The sequence below is a fragment of the Psittacula echo genome, assembly GCF_963264785.1.
Source record: "Psittacula echo genome assembly, chromosome: 5".
NCBI lineage: Eukaryota > Metazoa > Chordata > Aves > Psittaciformes > Psittacidae > Psittacula > Psittacula echo.
In genome coordinates this window covers 24,129,165-24,142,169 of record NC_137739.1, presented here as the reverse complement: position 1 = coordinate 24,142,169, position 13,005 = coordinate 24,129,165, and the positions used below count along the sequence as shown (strand labels likewise).

Sequence of the window (13,005 nt, the reverse complement as noted above, 5' to 3'; positions counted from 1 at the left end):
ACCCCATAAAAGCAGATCCTCTCAAAATCTCAGGTACATCCATTAATATCCCATTGTCATCAGTGAGAGTATGTGGGGTTTCTTGTGTGGACTACATCCATGAAATCTTTATGGCAAAGTTTTCCTTCTATTCAGGTATGCTTAAGATAATTACCAAATCAATCATCATGAAATACCTTTGAGTTCAACCACGTTTCAAGAATGTCAGCAGTAATGATAAGTGCTTTCTGATGTCAGGCTGTTTTTCTACTCCGTTTTTCCACTTTATTTGGAACAGCAACTTCAAAGTCCTGCATTTCTTAGAAGTGTGAATTATTAATAGTAACATGGTTAAGCTCCTATGCATTAATCATTTACTACTATTATTTGTGCTTCTGAAAATCCTTCTCCTCTTTTTTTACTGAACACTATACACAAAGGCACTTCACAATAGTGAAAGCAATGCATTGGTGGCTGCTGAATAGACAACAGCACCTGCTTATAACATTGTAATATAGCCAAACTACAATGCAAAACATTTTCTCTGAAAAATCCTTGCTTTCGCCTATTAAAAGGGTTTGTAGCAATTGTAAAATGTCCATCCTAAAGCACATTGATTCCTCTTCCCCTCACTTGGTTCCTCCCCTAACTAGTCTTGTACAGTCCTCAGATGCTCTCTGCCTGCCTCCCATGATGTCTCCCACATCCCTAGACAGGGACTCCTCAGCCTGTGATGTGCTCCAAAGAGTTGTTGCCAGGGACCCACAGCTTTCATACCTTCTTTAGTTTGCAGTTGCCTCAGGGATGTACACACACAACCTACCCGTTGTACTCAGGAGGCCAGATGACTTAGGATGAAGCTTGCAGCTTGCCTAAGACAGAATTCTGAGGTAACTTGGTATAGCCATAATTACACCACAAAGAATGCACCTATGAAAGAGGTAATCAGGAACAGCTATCCAGGTCTAAATTCACATTTTTAAGAAAAAAATGATTTTTCTGGTGAATATGGATTTTTTTTTTTTAAAGGGAAAAAGAAGTTTTAGATATTTAGGGTCAGTTTTTAAAATATTAAATTGCATTTAATTCCAACACCTTGCAAACAGCATTAGGCACAATTCCTACCAATTACTGCATTGCTAGATAGCCAAGCACTACTGAAAACCCTGACAGAGTACTCGCCTGCATCTTTGATAAACCTTAACAAAATCTGATTGTGAGTGATTAAAAGCCCCTGAAATGTGAGCGTTCAGTGGAAATTTCACCTTAATAGCTTTGAAATGACAACCTTCCTCTGCAAGAGATGTGTTTATTGAATGCTTAATATAAATCAAAAGTAAATTCTTAAAATACATTAAAATATATGTATGTCTATCTCATATCTACCTTTAAATGCCTCAACAAAATGGAGTTTTCTGCACAGGAGGAATTCAGGCCCTTTCCTCTGAGATTATCCAGAATCCACCAATACTTTTTACCACACTTCAATTTGTGGTATGATGCCGATATAAAACCATAACTATTTTACGCAAAAGTAAATGGTTATGCATAGGTGTTGCTTTTTTTTTTTCTCAGCTGAAAGATCTAGCCTCTGAAAGTAATTAGACATACAGATTTTACTTATTGTGGTACCCAAATTTCTCTCTCTGAAGCGTTTGGCTCTATACACACTTACATTCATTATTTTTCACACACTCACAGTTATCATCCACCTTCTTTGACATCCGACTATTGTCTGTCTCTAAGTTACTCTGCCCCTGCTGAAACGGGTGCTGCTGACACGGCTTTATGTGAAGGGGGTTCTGTTCAGATATCTGCAAATCCTCCGTGTACAGTCCTACTTCAGCATGACCAGCTGAAGAGTGCTGCTTACACACAGAAAGAAGCCTGTTCACTATGCTCAGTCTGCCTTCATTACCTGGTATTTCCTTCCATCTACCCATCCCCCTCCCATTTCTGTGTCTCTGCATCGATACTCACTTTTCTATACTTGTTTTTATTTACTATTTTTATGCTTTAAAAAAATTCTCGCTATAATCTCTCAGCTCATTGATAAATTTTGGAAATTCTTAGGATTGCCTGATCCTCCCAGCATTTTTACTCTTTGATCCCCTGTGCTCTTTTGTTGCTGCATTCTCATACTATTAAGCTACTTTTAGAACAACCACATAGAAAAGGAAACTAATGGACTTCAAAAAAGCCTGCAGATAAAAAAAGGACTTCCCTAATACAATAACTGATTAGTGGTTCAGGAAAATTAATTCATTAAAAGTACTAAATCCACTGGTTTAATGAAGCAGAAAGATAACAGAACACAAACATTAAATACATCACACCTTCTGGCTTAGAAAGGCACAATATTGGTAAAGTTACTAAACAAAGAGGAAGGAGTAGGGAATTCTTTTGAGCAACATTAATTCTACTGAATGAGAGAAGCAGTGAGGAGAATATGCCATTTCAAACATTTCCTAGCTCCAGAGTTTGCTGTCATCACGGTACTTATCTGGAGCATACGTGACAAGCTACAGCTCTTCAGTTAAGTGTGATGTACTTATGAATTTTTCAACACAGATTTGAGAGAGCTCTGGTTTCCTTTCTTTGTGTATCCTTATCGAGCTACTTGTGCTACACAGAAATCCAGTAAGAATCACAGCCAAGAAGCAAGAAAACCCATGGCACCTTCTTGGCCTATGTTGCATTAAAGAAACAAACAAAACCCATACAAACAGGAGCAATCTGTTGTTCAAAAAGGGATTTCTGCAGATGCTCTTCAAACTACATTTCTTTCTCCCGAGTTGCAGAGATGGAATCTAATTCAGCATGCTTTCAGGTTTTTTTTTTCCTTGAGAGATCCCACTTTTAAGTAGATCCAATACTTAAGTTACATTGTAAATGTTACTATTTGCCAGATGTTTGTATATTAGATACATATACATATACAACCACAAGGATAACTAAGATAGCAGCTTCTTCAAAACCCCATTTAAAATAGCATTGTGAATCAAACTGTGACCACACCAGTCAGACAAATGAACAATTCCTCACTTAAGTAATCGCACTGGCTTCAAGCCCTCACAAGCCAGATGATAACCCAAACTGAGGCAGACTCAGAATCTCATTCTGAGAAAACAGTGATGCATTTGCATTCATTGAGGCTTGGAGTAGTTAAAACATATTGCTGTGCACTGCAGCTAAGTTCTGAGTTATGCTTGTCTCCAATAACTAATCTACTGTAACATATGCTTTGAGATATAGAGAACTGAACCACTTCTACACTGAGCTTAGTAAAGGGAATTTAACATTTGAAACTTGGGTAACACTATGCATGATGTTTTCTGAAAACCTCACTGCATATCTGACTCAAGACAACACGGACACACTTGTCAGCTTAGGCAGGCCCAAGCAGAAAACGAGAACTTCATGTTGCTCAGTAAGCTAGTGAACAGCTATTTTTTTCCACTTTTGAATGGGGAAGGGGCAGGGAAGCATCATTTCCTTTTCCACTTACTACTTAGCTGGCTGCATCATTTGGAACGCAGGGCTCCTGGTACTGTTAATTAAGAAGATGTTTCAATTTTCATGGTTGCTGGAGCTTTAAAATACCCTTAATCATAAAATATGCTGACTACTGTTAATTTTATTGCAAAACTTTCCAATGAAGTCTTGTATATTGCAGCTACTATTGAAAATACTCAACATAGTTTACACAGGCAGAGTTGTTTCATCTGTGATCCTCATTTAGCTGATTTCAAAAATGACAAAAAGCAGAACAAAACAACCAAAATACAGAAGCAGAACTGGACCTTGCAATTTTGTGGTGATTCTGAATGAAATATAAATGGTAAAATGCTGAAGACAATCAGAGATGGTGTGGGTTGCCTGTTTTAATGTGTCCTCACTGAGGAAGTTTTGAAATGCTTTGGAATAGGTGCAAGATTTTTCCACAGATCATACTATACCAAGCTATACTTCAATCAGAACGTAGGAAGCTAATGCCCAGACATCTTACCACAGCTCTGTTGTCTGTAGTCAGATAGCAGTTACAAGACAAGCCAAAAATTTCCAATTTCCTCGGCTTTCTCGTTTAAAATATTCATTCGGGGAGGGGGGGGGATAGAAACAGGACTTGTGCATCTGCATAATAAAAGGTTTAATATGTCATATTTAATGATTATTTTCAATGAAGCTGTATATTTTATTGCAGTTACAAGTCACAACAGTATAATCCAGAATAAAAGTAGGTATTATGGGCCCTTCTAAGGTGTCTGATTGAAAAAGGTGAAATGCATCTTCAGCTGTGCAGCTGTATCAAGGAATAAAAATAAGAGCAAATATAGCCTCATTAAAAATTGGGCCTTGCTTTTCAACACCCTGAAAGAGCATTTTAAATGGACCCATTGGAATATGGTATCATTTTAAGGGAGCATATTAATAGCTGCATTGCCCTCAGCTTTCAGAGACAAGATGAGGAGAGCTTTGACATTTTCTGTACATCAGCGCTCCTTGGAATGGAAATGATAGAGCAGAGCCCTGAAAATTCTTTTACTCACACCAACATGGAAACCTGGTCTTTGTGCTCTGGAGAACAACAGCAAAAAGTCATAATCTCTTGTTAATTTTTGGGGTTTTTTTTTATGGCAAAATTGCATCTTCTAGTGATTTCAGCAGTTTCTTTGGATTATCAAGATTATAAGGTCCACTGGTGCTACTGAAGTATCAAACATCCATAGAAAATTCTCCATGAGAATCTTAATTACAAGTCCACCTTAATGAATACTGAAAACTCTGGGGCAATATAAAGAATGTGATCTTTACAAACCGTCATTTAAATTCACAAGTTAAATGCAAATTAGACTCACAAGTTGTTTTCTAAACAATGCACGTCATTAAGATCTTAAAATTAGAGTAAAATCACAATAACAAAAAGCTCTGCTCTACAACTGTGGTCCCCCAAGTAGCCCAAAGCAGTTCAAAAAGACCAGCTAATGAAGTAACAAGTGCCCCCATGAAGTGAGAACAACTGCAGCTTTTTAGAGATCCTCAACCCAACCTTCAATACATCTAAACAGCCCTCCAACTGCAGATGGCTAATCTATAGAATGAAACAAGAGTATTTGGCACTGATCAGAAGTTCAGACCTAGGAATGTGTCTTTTATGGTGATGCCTGATTTCTTCAGAAGAAAAGACTAATTCCTTGAGAAACCCTTCAGAATTTCAAGATGAATCCCTTCAGAATTTCAAGACAAATCCCTTCAGAATTTCAAGACAAATCCCTTGAGAAATGAAATCTCTATTCTCAAACCATAGTAAGTATTGAAGTTGCTTAACAACTTCCTGTCCCATTACACACGTTGAACCAGAAGCATGAGAAGCACCCCAAGTTAACCACTGGATTTCCATCTGCAGTCCATCTTCTTAAAACTCATACACCATGCTAAAAGCTACTTAATTTTAAGGCACAAAAGTCTTTTCTTTTTACCAGCTTTTCATTAAAAAGCTTTGATGGAGGCATCAAAAAGAACAACAGTCAATAAAAGCACTCAGCAGAGCATGCAGGAAATTTCAGTCTAACAGGACTGGTCAAAGACATTTAAAATTTTAAGCATGGTAACTGCTTTGACCTGCACCCTCAACACAGGTTTTACCTTCTGTCAGGCCAGAAACATCCAAACCCACTCACCATCAGGTAGCTGTTAAAAGAAAAGTGTCTTGCAAATGAGGTTGCCTTTCCTTCCAAAAGAGACCTTTACAATTGAGGTCCCTAACAGAACAAGCAACTGCCCTGTATCAGTCTCATACCCACTAGAGAAAACAAAGTCCACCATAAGGCTGCCCTATTTCAGTCCTTCGTTTAAAAGATTGATACTCAATTGTGACTGAGATCAAATACCAAATCCTAATGAGATGTCTTTCTCTGGAATTATTTAGCTACAAATTATCCATGGAGATGCTCTTTGTTCTCATCAACGTTATCTAATTCTTACTTCTCCTTCCTCAATATTTATCAGTTTGAAGTTTTAAGCAAAAATGTGTATTAACATCAGAGGATGCAGATGTGTTCTTTTCTAAAGGATGGCTGGGAAAAAAAAATAGTAAATAAGAAATTTTTTTTTCCATTTTCCTCTGACATAATTCTTCATAGGCCATAGGTTGCATTACCGTTGGAAGGGGTAAAAAGTATAAAGGCATATATTTAATAATAAAAATTTAATCTTTGAGAATATTATTGATGAAAGTCATTTCAGAAAAAGCAGTTTCTGCCACGGCAGTGGTTAAAAATAGCCAAAAAATACTATACAGATGGCTCAACAGATCTAACACACTATTGTGCAGAGATGCAGGCTCTAGGACACTGCTCTTTTTGATAGGCATACCTTTGGATACAAGTAGAAAAATATAAATTGTGGGGGTGAAGAGATTAATTTTCTTCAAAACTCTCAGCGTGTTGAAAACTACAGTACCTTGAGCTCTGCCACAGCTTTTGAAAACTTGGGGTTTCACTCTGCATACACCTCCTCACCTTGTCAAGAAGGCAAAAAGGAAAAAAACACCAGAACTCTAACCTGAGACATATCCCTGGGATATAAATGCTTTTTTTTTTTTTTCTCTCTCTTTTTGCCTCCCTGTGAAAGATTCCTAGACACCCAGGAGACAGGAGAACTTGGTCCTATTCTTTCCAGCCTTGAAAAGATCCTTTTTGTGTACCAAAACCAGTACTTGTCTCCTCGGCTAGAACAAAGTGCTCCAAGCAAGTAGGGAAACAAACGCAGTCTGGCTTATTCTATCTCCCATCTTCAAAGTTACTTCTCTTCAGCACGTGAGTTTGAATATCATGTTACCTGGCAATAGGTACTGGCTTTGTTTCTAAAAAGGTTTAAATTATTTTCTGTTTGTTTTCAGGATCTATTATCATCTTTTTTTTTTTTTTTTTTTTTTTTTTAAATGTACTTCCTATGTGATTGAAGAATCCACATAAAAAGAATGCCCTTTCAATTCCCCCAAAAAAATGAAGCTAGGTCTTAATGCAAGTGAAACATACAAGGCACAGCTGTGATGAGCAGTTGACCATTTCATGAGGATTACCACTATTCTGTAAAAAAGGAATTTAGGGCACTGTTTCATGAGCAGCTAGAAAACAAACAGTGCATTTAGTCAAAATCTCAGCCACAGTGAGTTACAAATAACAGTAACTGAAATCTTAAAGTAGGAGAATGATATAAAATGCCAAATTTGAAAGAAAACCTACACAGAATGATGGTGTTCTCTGCTGCTAAGGGGATCAGTGCCTATGAACATCAGAGTAGCAGATTCTCAGCTTCTTTTCAATACCTCACTATCAGATGATGAGCTCTTGATTATGATCAAAAGAAGCATGACCAGCAGGTAGAAAGAGGTGATCCTGCCCCACTACTCAGCTCTTGCGAGACCTCGCATTTGGAGCACTGTGTACAGTTCTGGTGTCCTCAACATAACGACATGGAGCTGTTGGAGCAAGTCCAGAGGAGGGCCACAAGGGCGATCAGGGGACTGGAGAACCTCCTGTATGAAGACAGGCTGAGGAAGTTGGGGCTGTTCAGCCTGGAGAAGAGAAGGCTGCGTGGAGACCTCATAGTAGCCTTCCAGTATCTGAAGGGGGCCTACAAGGATGCTGGGGAGGGACTCTTCATCAGGGACTGTAGTGACAGGACAAAGGGGAATGGGTTTAAGCTTAAACAGGGGAAGTTCAGGTTAGATATAAGGAAGAAATTTTTTATTGTGAAGGTAGTGAAACACCAGAACAGGCTGCCCAGAGAAGTGGTGAATGCTCCACCCCAGGCAGTGTTCAAGGCCAGGCTGAACAGAGCCTTGGGCAACATGGTTTAGCGTGAGGTGTCCCTGCTCATGATGGGTGGTGGAGCGGTGGAACTACATGGTCTTAAGGTCCTTTCCAATCCTAACTATTCTATGATTCTACGCCTTATGTTTGCTTAGTTTTTCTGCAGCTCTTAAATCAGGTTTTCATGCTGTCTGCCCCCATCCCTAAAAGCTGTAGACTGAGAAAAACAGAGAGTGAACTCATTCAGGTGGATTTAGCACACATCATGCTGCATGCGAGATGTCTGTGAAAGCAACACATATACTAGTTGAGGCTGTACAGGCTCCATAGCTCCTCTCTTTTCCAAAGCCTTATGACTGCCAAGGCACCTACATCAGAACCTCTTCAGGAATAAGTGGGAGAGAACAACAATCTACTCAATCAATAACTGGCAAAACTCACTAGGTTACTATTAAGTTTAATGACTACTGCCAAAATGCCATTTCATAAGCCACACAGTGCAGCTTTGTTTCCAGCAACTAAATTTCATCCCTGAACTTGAACATAATGAAATTAGGGTTTGGGTGTTTTCTGAAAAGATTATTACCGAAAAGCTGAATAGTTCCTGAAGAGCCTTGAGAAGGACTCTGGGGCTGCTAATCACTGCTGTAATATAAGAAATATTTTCTTAGTAAAAACCAAGGATTAACACCGTGGCTCCAAGTCACCTGATGCTTTTATCAACATATCTAAAGTTAAAGAAAAGAAAAAGATATTTTTATACTAATTAATTTACTTTGAACCTGACTAAGCTAGACATTTTACAATCTGAAACACCACCACACCTTAATGCACATAAGTTAGCCATTAAATGCAGAACTAAATTTATTATGGAATTACCAGAATGGAATAAGTGCCTTGAATTATTTATTTTCCATTAACCATTTAAAGAGAATGAGAACTTGAATGAGGCAATAAGTGAATAAATGAAAGAAAATGGTTTATAAATGAAGTATATCATATTAAGCCATAATTTATGGCATATTGTAGTCTCAGAAATAAAAGATAGTTTGGTAATATCTAAAATGACAGGAAAAGGGCAAAGGGATGCTAATAGTGAAAGAAAACTTGCTTTTGTGTTATCTGTCAAAGCAGAATTAGAAAAAATATAGCGAAAATATCAGTTCCAGGATAAACAAAAAATAAAGTTTGCTGTGGGAATTATCATTTTTCTATCACAAGCACAATAAGGTTTTTTTAGTGACGATAATCGCAACCAAAAATTCACCTTCGTATTTGTTGATCAACAAAAGGTTTTGCTTCGTAAGGAAAAACCCCAAACAAATAAACAGCCAGCTCCAAGGCCTGACCCGAAGTGCTCTTTGCACCTGTAACGCCTGAGCCCCTCTCGCAACCACAGCTCTTGTTCTTTCCCAACGTCGATACTCGATCAGGGCATGGTACGAAGAGTGATTCAGAAACAAACCCACGAACACCAGCAGCAAACTCCAGCGGATGAACGACCTCCCTGCAACCATGCGACTCGACACCGCGAAGTCACCTGTACAATAACGCCAACAACAACGCTGCCACCGTGCCTCCGGGAGACCAACTTACGACGAGCAGGCAGCTGGAAGAGGCTGAACCGAATCGCACAGGGCCGGGCCCGCCAGCCCCCACCGTTCGCCCGGCGCCTATCCCCCCACACACACGTACCCCGGGCGCTGTAGCCTTGTTACCTGAAAATCCCCCAAATGCCGAAACATCGACACGGCTCCGGAGCTCAGCACAGATGATGCACTGGGCACTTGCAAGGGAACCGCAGCGGGGACCCGCACCCGCTGAGGGCGGCGTGTCTTCCCTCCCTCCCCGGGCACCTGCACCTCCGTCATCTCTGGTGACAAAGGGGTTCCCACTGACCTTTCTGCTGCCGAAAGGACTGGATGGAGCCCGAGTGGTGAACCATCTTGGCAGAGCGCAGTGCCAGCCCGCCAGCTCCGGGAGGGGCGGGAACCCAGCGGCGCGGCCTGGCCCGCCCCGGCCCAGCTCGGCCCGCCCCGGCCCGCAGCTCTCAGCGCCGCCGTTGCTCTGGCAACGGGCGGAGCGGAGCGGCCCCGTCTGCCGCGCAGCGGAGGCCCAGGGAATGCTCCTGTAGCAGCCCGGGGGCGAGAGGCGTGTTCGGAGTTGGCGCTGCCTGCACCTCGCAGGGGACGCGAATTCAGCCGGCTCCGGCCGCTCTCGCTGCGCCGCGCGGCCAGTGCCCTCCCTTTGGGCGGGAGAGTCCGCGCGGCCCCTGTGAGGGGAGCGAAGCCCCTTGCACCCGCCTGGGGGCCGGTTTGGTGATCCCTGTCGCTCCCTGTGACCCTGGGGCTCTCTCTCAAAGACATCAGTTACCCGGTGTCACCGGAGAGCTGAAGGGAAGCCGAGTATAAACCGCACCTCCTTTACACACCAAGATTCATATAGGCGTTGGGCGATAAGTTTGTATTTCAGCCCCTCCGTCCCAGTTTCACCATAAGCCTGTGTTGCATCACCAGCTTTTTACTTCATTATTATGTTATACAACTTACAGTCTTATTCTTACTGAAGATAGCACTAAACTGCACGTTCAAAGCCTGATGTGACCCATTTCTGTGCTATCCGAGTTATAATTTCCCTTTTCTCCACAGTGTACACCAAGATGCTCATTCCAGATAATATATTCAGATTCATAAGGCTTTAATTTCTTTCCCTGTTTCTCCCTCTGTTCACATTATTCTCTCTGGAATCCAAGTATAATTTAATTCCTGTACAATGTTTTGGTTTTAATTTTTCTACTGCAATAATCTGTTTTCCTGATCCTTCTAAATTCAGTCAATCCAATATTCCAGCCTGCAGCTAGCACTATCTCCTCTCTTCCATTTAGGGATACATACATTATTTACTCAACAGAAGTCTATTGAGTCAGCTATTGTAACCCTTGCAGCTAGTGGCAAAATCTGTATCATTCCTTCAAAGTCTGTGGTTCTATTTATGTGCTAGAAGATGTACTAGAGATTTCCTCTGACAGTAAAGCAAAGCTAGAACTTTCTTGTAGTTGACTGGGGCTTGCAGTATACTGTCTGTTTTAAAAGACACATGATTAGCACCCCTTGCTATAGGCTAGTCTGTACCATGAAGCTGTACTACTTTGACTATGTTAGTTTACTTAAATAATGACAATGAATACACTTTTTTCATATAAGGAAGGTTTTCCATTATGGCAACACACTAAACAGCTGTATATAAACCAATACATCTTATACATAGATAAGGAAAATAAAAATTGCATCCTAATGGGGGAGGTGCTCTCCAGCACTTCTCTCTAGAGTGTGCCAGACATCACTCTCACATAAAGAGCAGCTGACACATCCAGCTATTACCATAAAGGAACAAAATAACTTAACCTCCTCAGGCTAGCTGACCAAATTTGGGTTTGTTTGGAACATTTGCAGAAGCCTTGTTGTCAGTTAGTTTAGGAAAAGATGCAGAAGCTATGGTGCTGTGAAGACATTATCCTACTCATTTGTTAGGCTTCAGTGGCTTTTCTGCACACTGAGGCATTCCTCTGCACTTCTGCAATTTAGGAAAACCTGCTGGGAACAGCTCTTTCCTGCTGAGAGACAGCACTATAGATGTTGCATGGCAGAAAAATGCAAGTGGAGACCAGCCAGGTTGGCTCTTGTTGATCCACAAATGCTGGAAACCCAGGAGCAAGCCAAAAGAAGAGGTAGAATCAAGTCCTTGTTTTTTACTTGCAAGCTTTAAGTAGATGTTAGAATGGATAAGTGGGGATTAAAACAAATCTATACCCAGGAGCTGAGAGACACCAGAGAGAAAAAAACAAGTATAATACAAATTATCAGCTGAGGGGTTAATAATCACATGTAGCCTGCAAACAGCAAGTGTAGTTCTTTCACTGTAATGGCCTAAACCTTTGTAAGGTTCTATGCCAGAGCAATTTCTCTAAGAGACCTTGGCTGACAATTTTGACTTGTAGATGAACATGATGTTGCCTTTCTTACTAGAAGAAAACAAGAGAGGACCATTATTTGCTTTCTTATGATAATAATCTATAAAATGCAGAGGAGAAGAAAAGATGCTGATAACTAAAATTACAGCCTAAAGAGGTTATCTCACACACTCTTGGTAAAGAGCCTGTCAGCTGCCTGGTACTCAGGGCCATCCATCTAATTTCTGATCGACAGCCCTCTATGGAAAGTTATCTAATTCCTGAATTGAAACAAATTTATCTGACCCTGTTAATGCATAGAATGATGGGGAGAGAAAGGCAAGCCAAGGTAGTGCTTAGAAACCCAGAAGAAAATTCAAATTCTGAGTACAGAAATGAGGTGGGGTTTTTTTACCTGCTTCTTAATAATAAAGCTCTATTTCTGGCAGTAGATGTGCACTGTTGAATAAATACTCTGTCTTTTGAAATCATTAGTTATATTAAACTAAGTCTTGTATTATCTCTCTAACATTTTATAAACCTTTTCTAAAATAGATCAAAACTCTGGACTTAGTGAAGAGATCAGGATCAAACTAGACTTAACACTTGTATCTCTACAAGTCAACAAAACCCAAATCATAACTCAAAAGCTTGAGGTTGATGTAGCTGCCCACCTTACTGATTTCTTGCTCAGGTTCGAGGCATTCTACAACTACCTGAAAGGAGGATGGAGCCAGGTGGCTGGTCTCTTTTCCCAAGTAACAAATGATAGGACAAAAGGTAAGAGCATCAAGCTGCACCAAGGCTGGTTTAGACAGAGTATTAGAAAATATTTCTTCCCTGAGAGGGTGTTCAGGCATTGGAACAGGCTGCCCAGGGCAATGGTGGAGTCACCTTCCTTGTGTTCACAAACCATGCAGATGAGGCCCTCAGTGACATGGGTTAGTGATGGCCTTAGCAGTGCTGGGAAACAGTTGGACTTGATGATCTTAAAGGTCTTTTCCAACCTAGTTGATTCTGTGATTCTGTGATTTAGTTTTGACATGAAGATTAACTGTATTTGATAAGCACACCTTTTCCATGAGATATCTTCTAATCTCTCCTGACAAAGAGTAAGATCTACTATTTTGGTCTTGCTTCATCATGTGTGTCTGTGTTGCAATCAGAAAAAATTTGGCCTGAAAAGAACAGGAGGGCTGAGTCTCCAGATTTGCTTTCCATCAGTAAGTTGTTTTGCTATTAAAACAGACTATTGAGAGA

General features: G+C 40.5%; 1 protein-coding gene across 2 annotated transcripts in view; it reads right to left on the bottom strand.

Moving 5' to 3' along the window:
- Nucleotides 1–13,005, bottom strand: part of ANO3 (anoctamin 3) — a gene marked incomplete at both ends in the record, with an annotated part of 217,427 nt that overhangs the window by 128,650 nt on the left and 75,772 nt on the right. The window contains one exon of one of the 2 annotated variants that reach the window (XM_080617105.1): nt 9,696–9,741. The exons of the other annotated variant lie outside the window; for it this stretch is intronic. Coding sequence (XP_080473231.1) covers nt 9,696–9,741 — 46 coding nt within the window. Of the gene's footprint in view, nt 1–9,695; nt 9,742–13,005 lie in introns of those variants that run through there. 2 annotated transcript variants of the gene reach the window in all.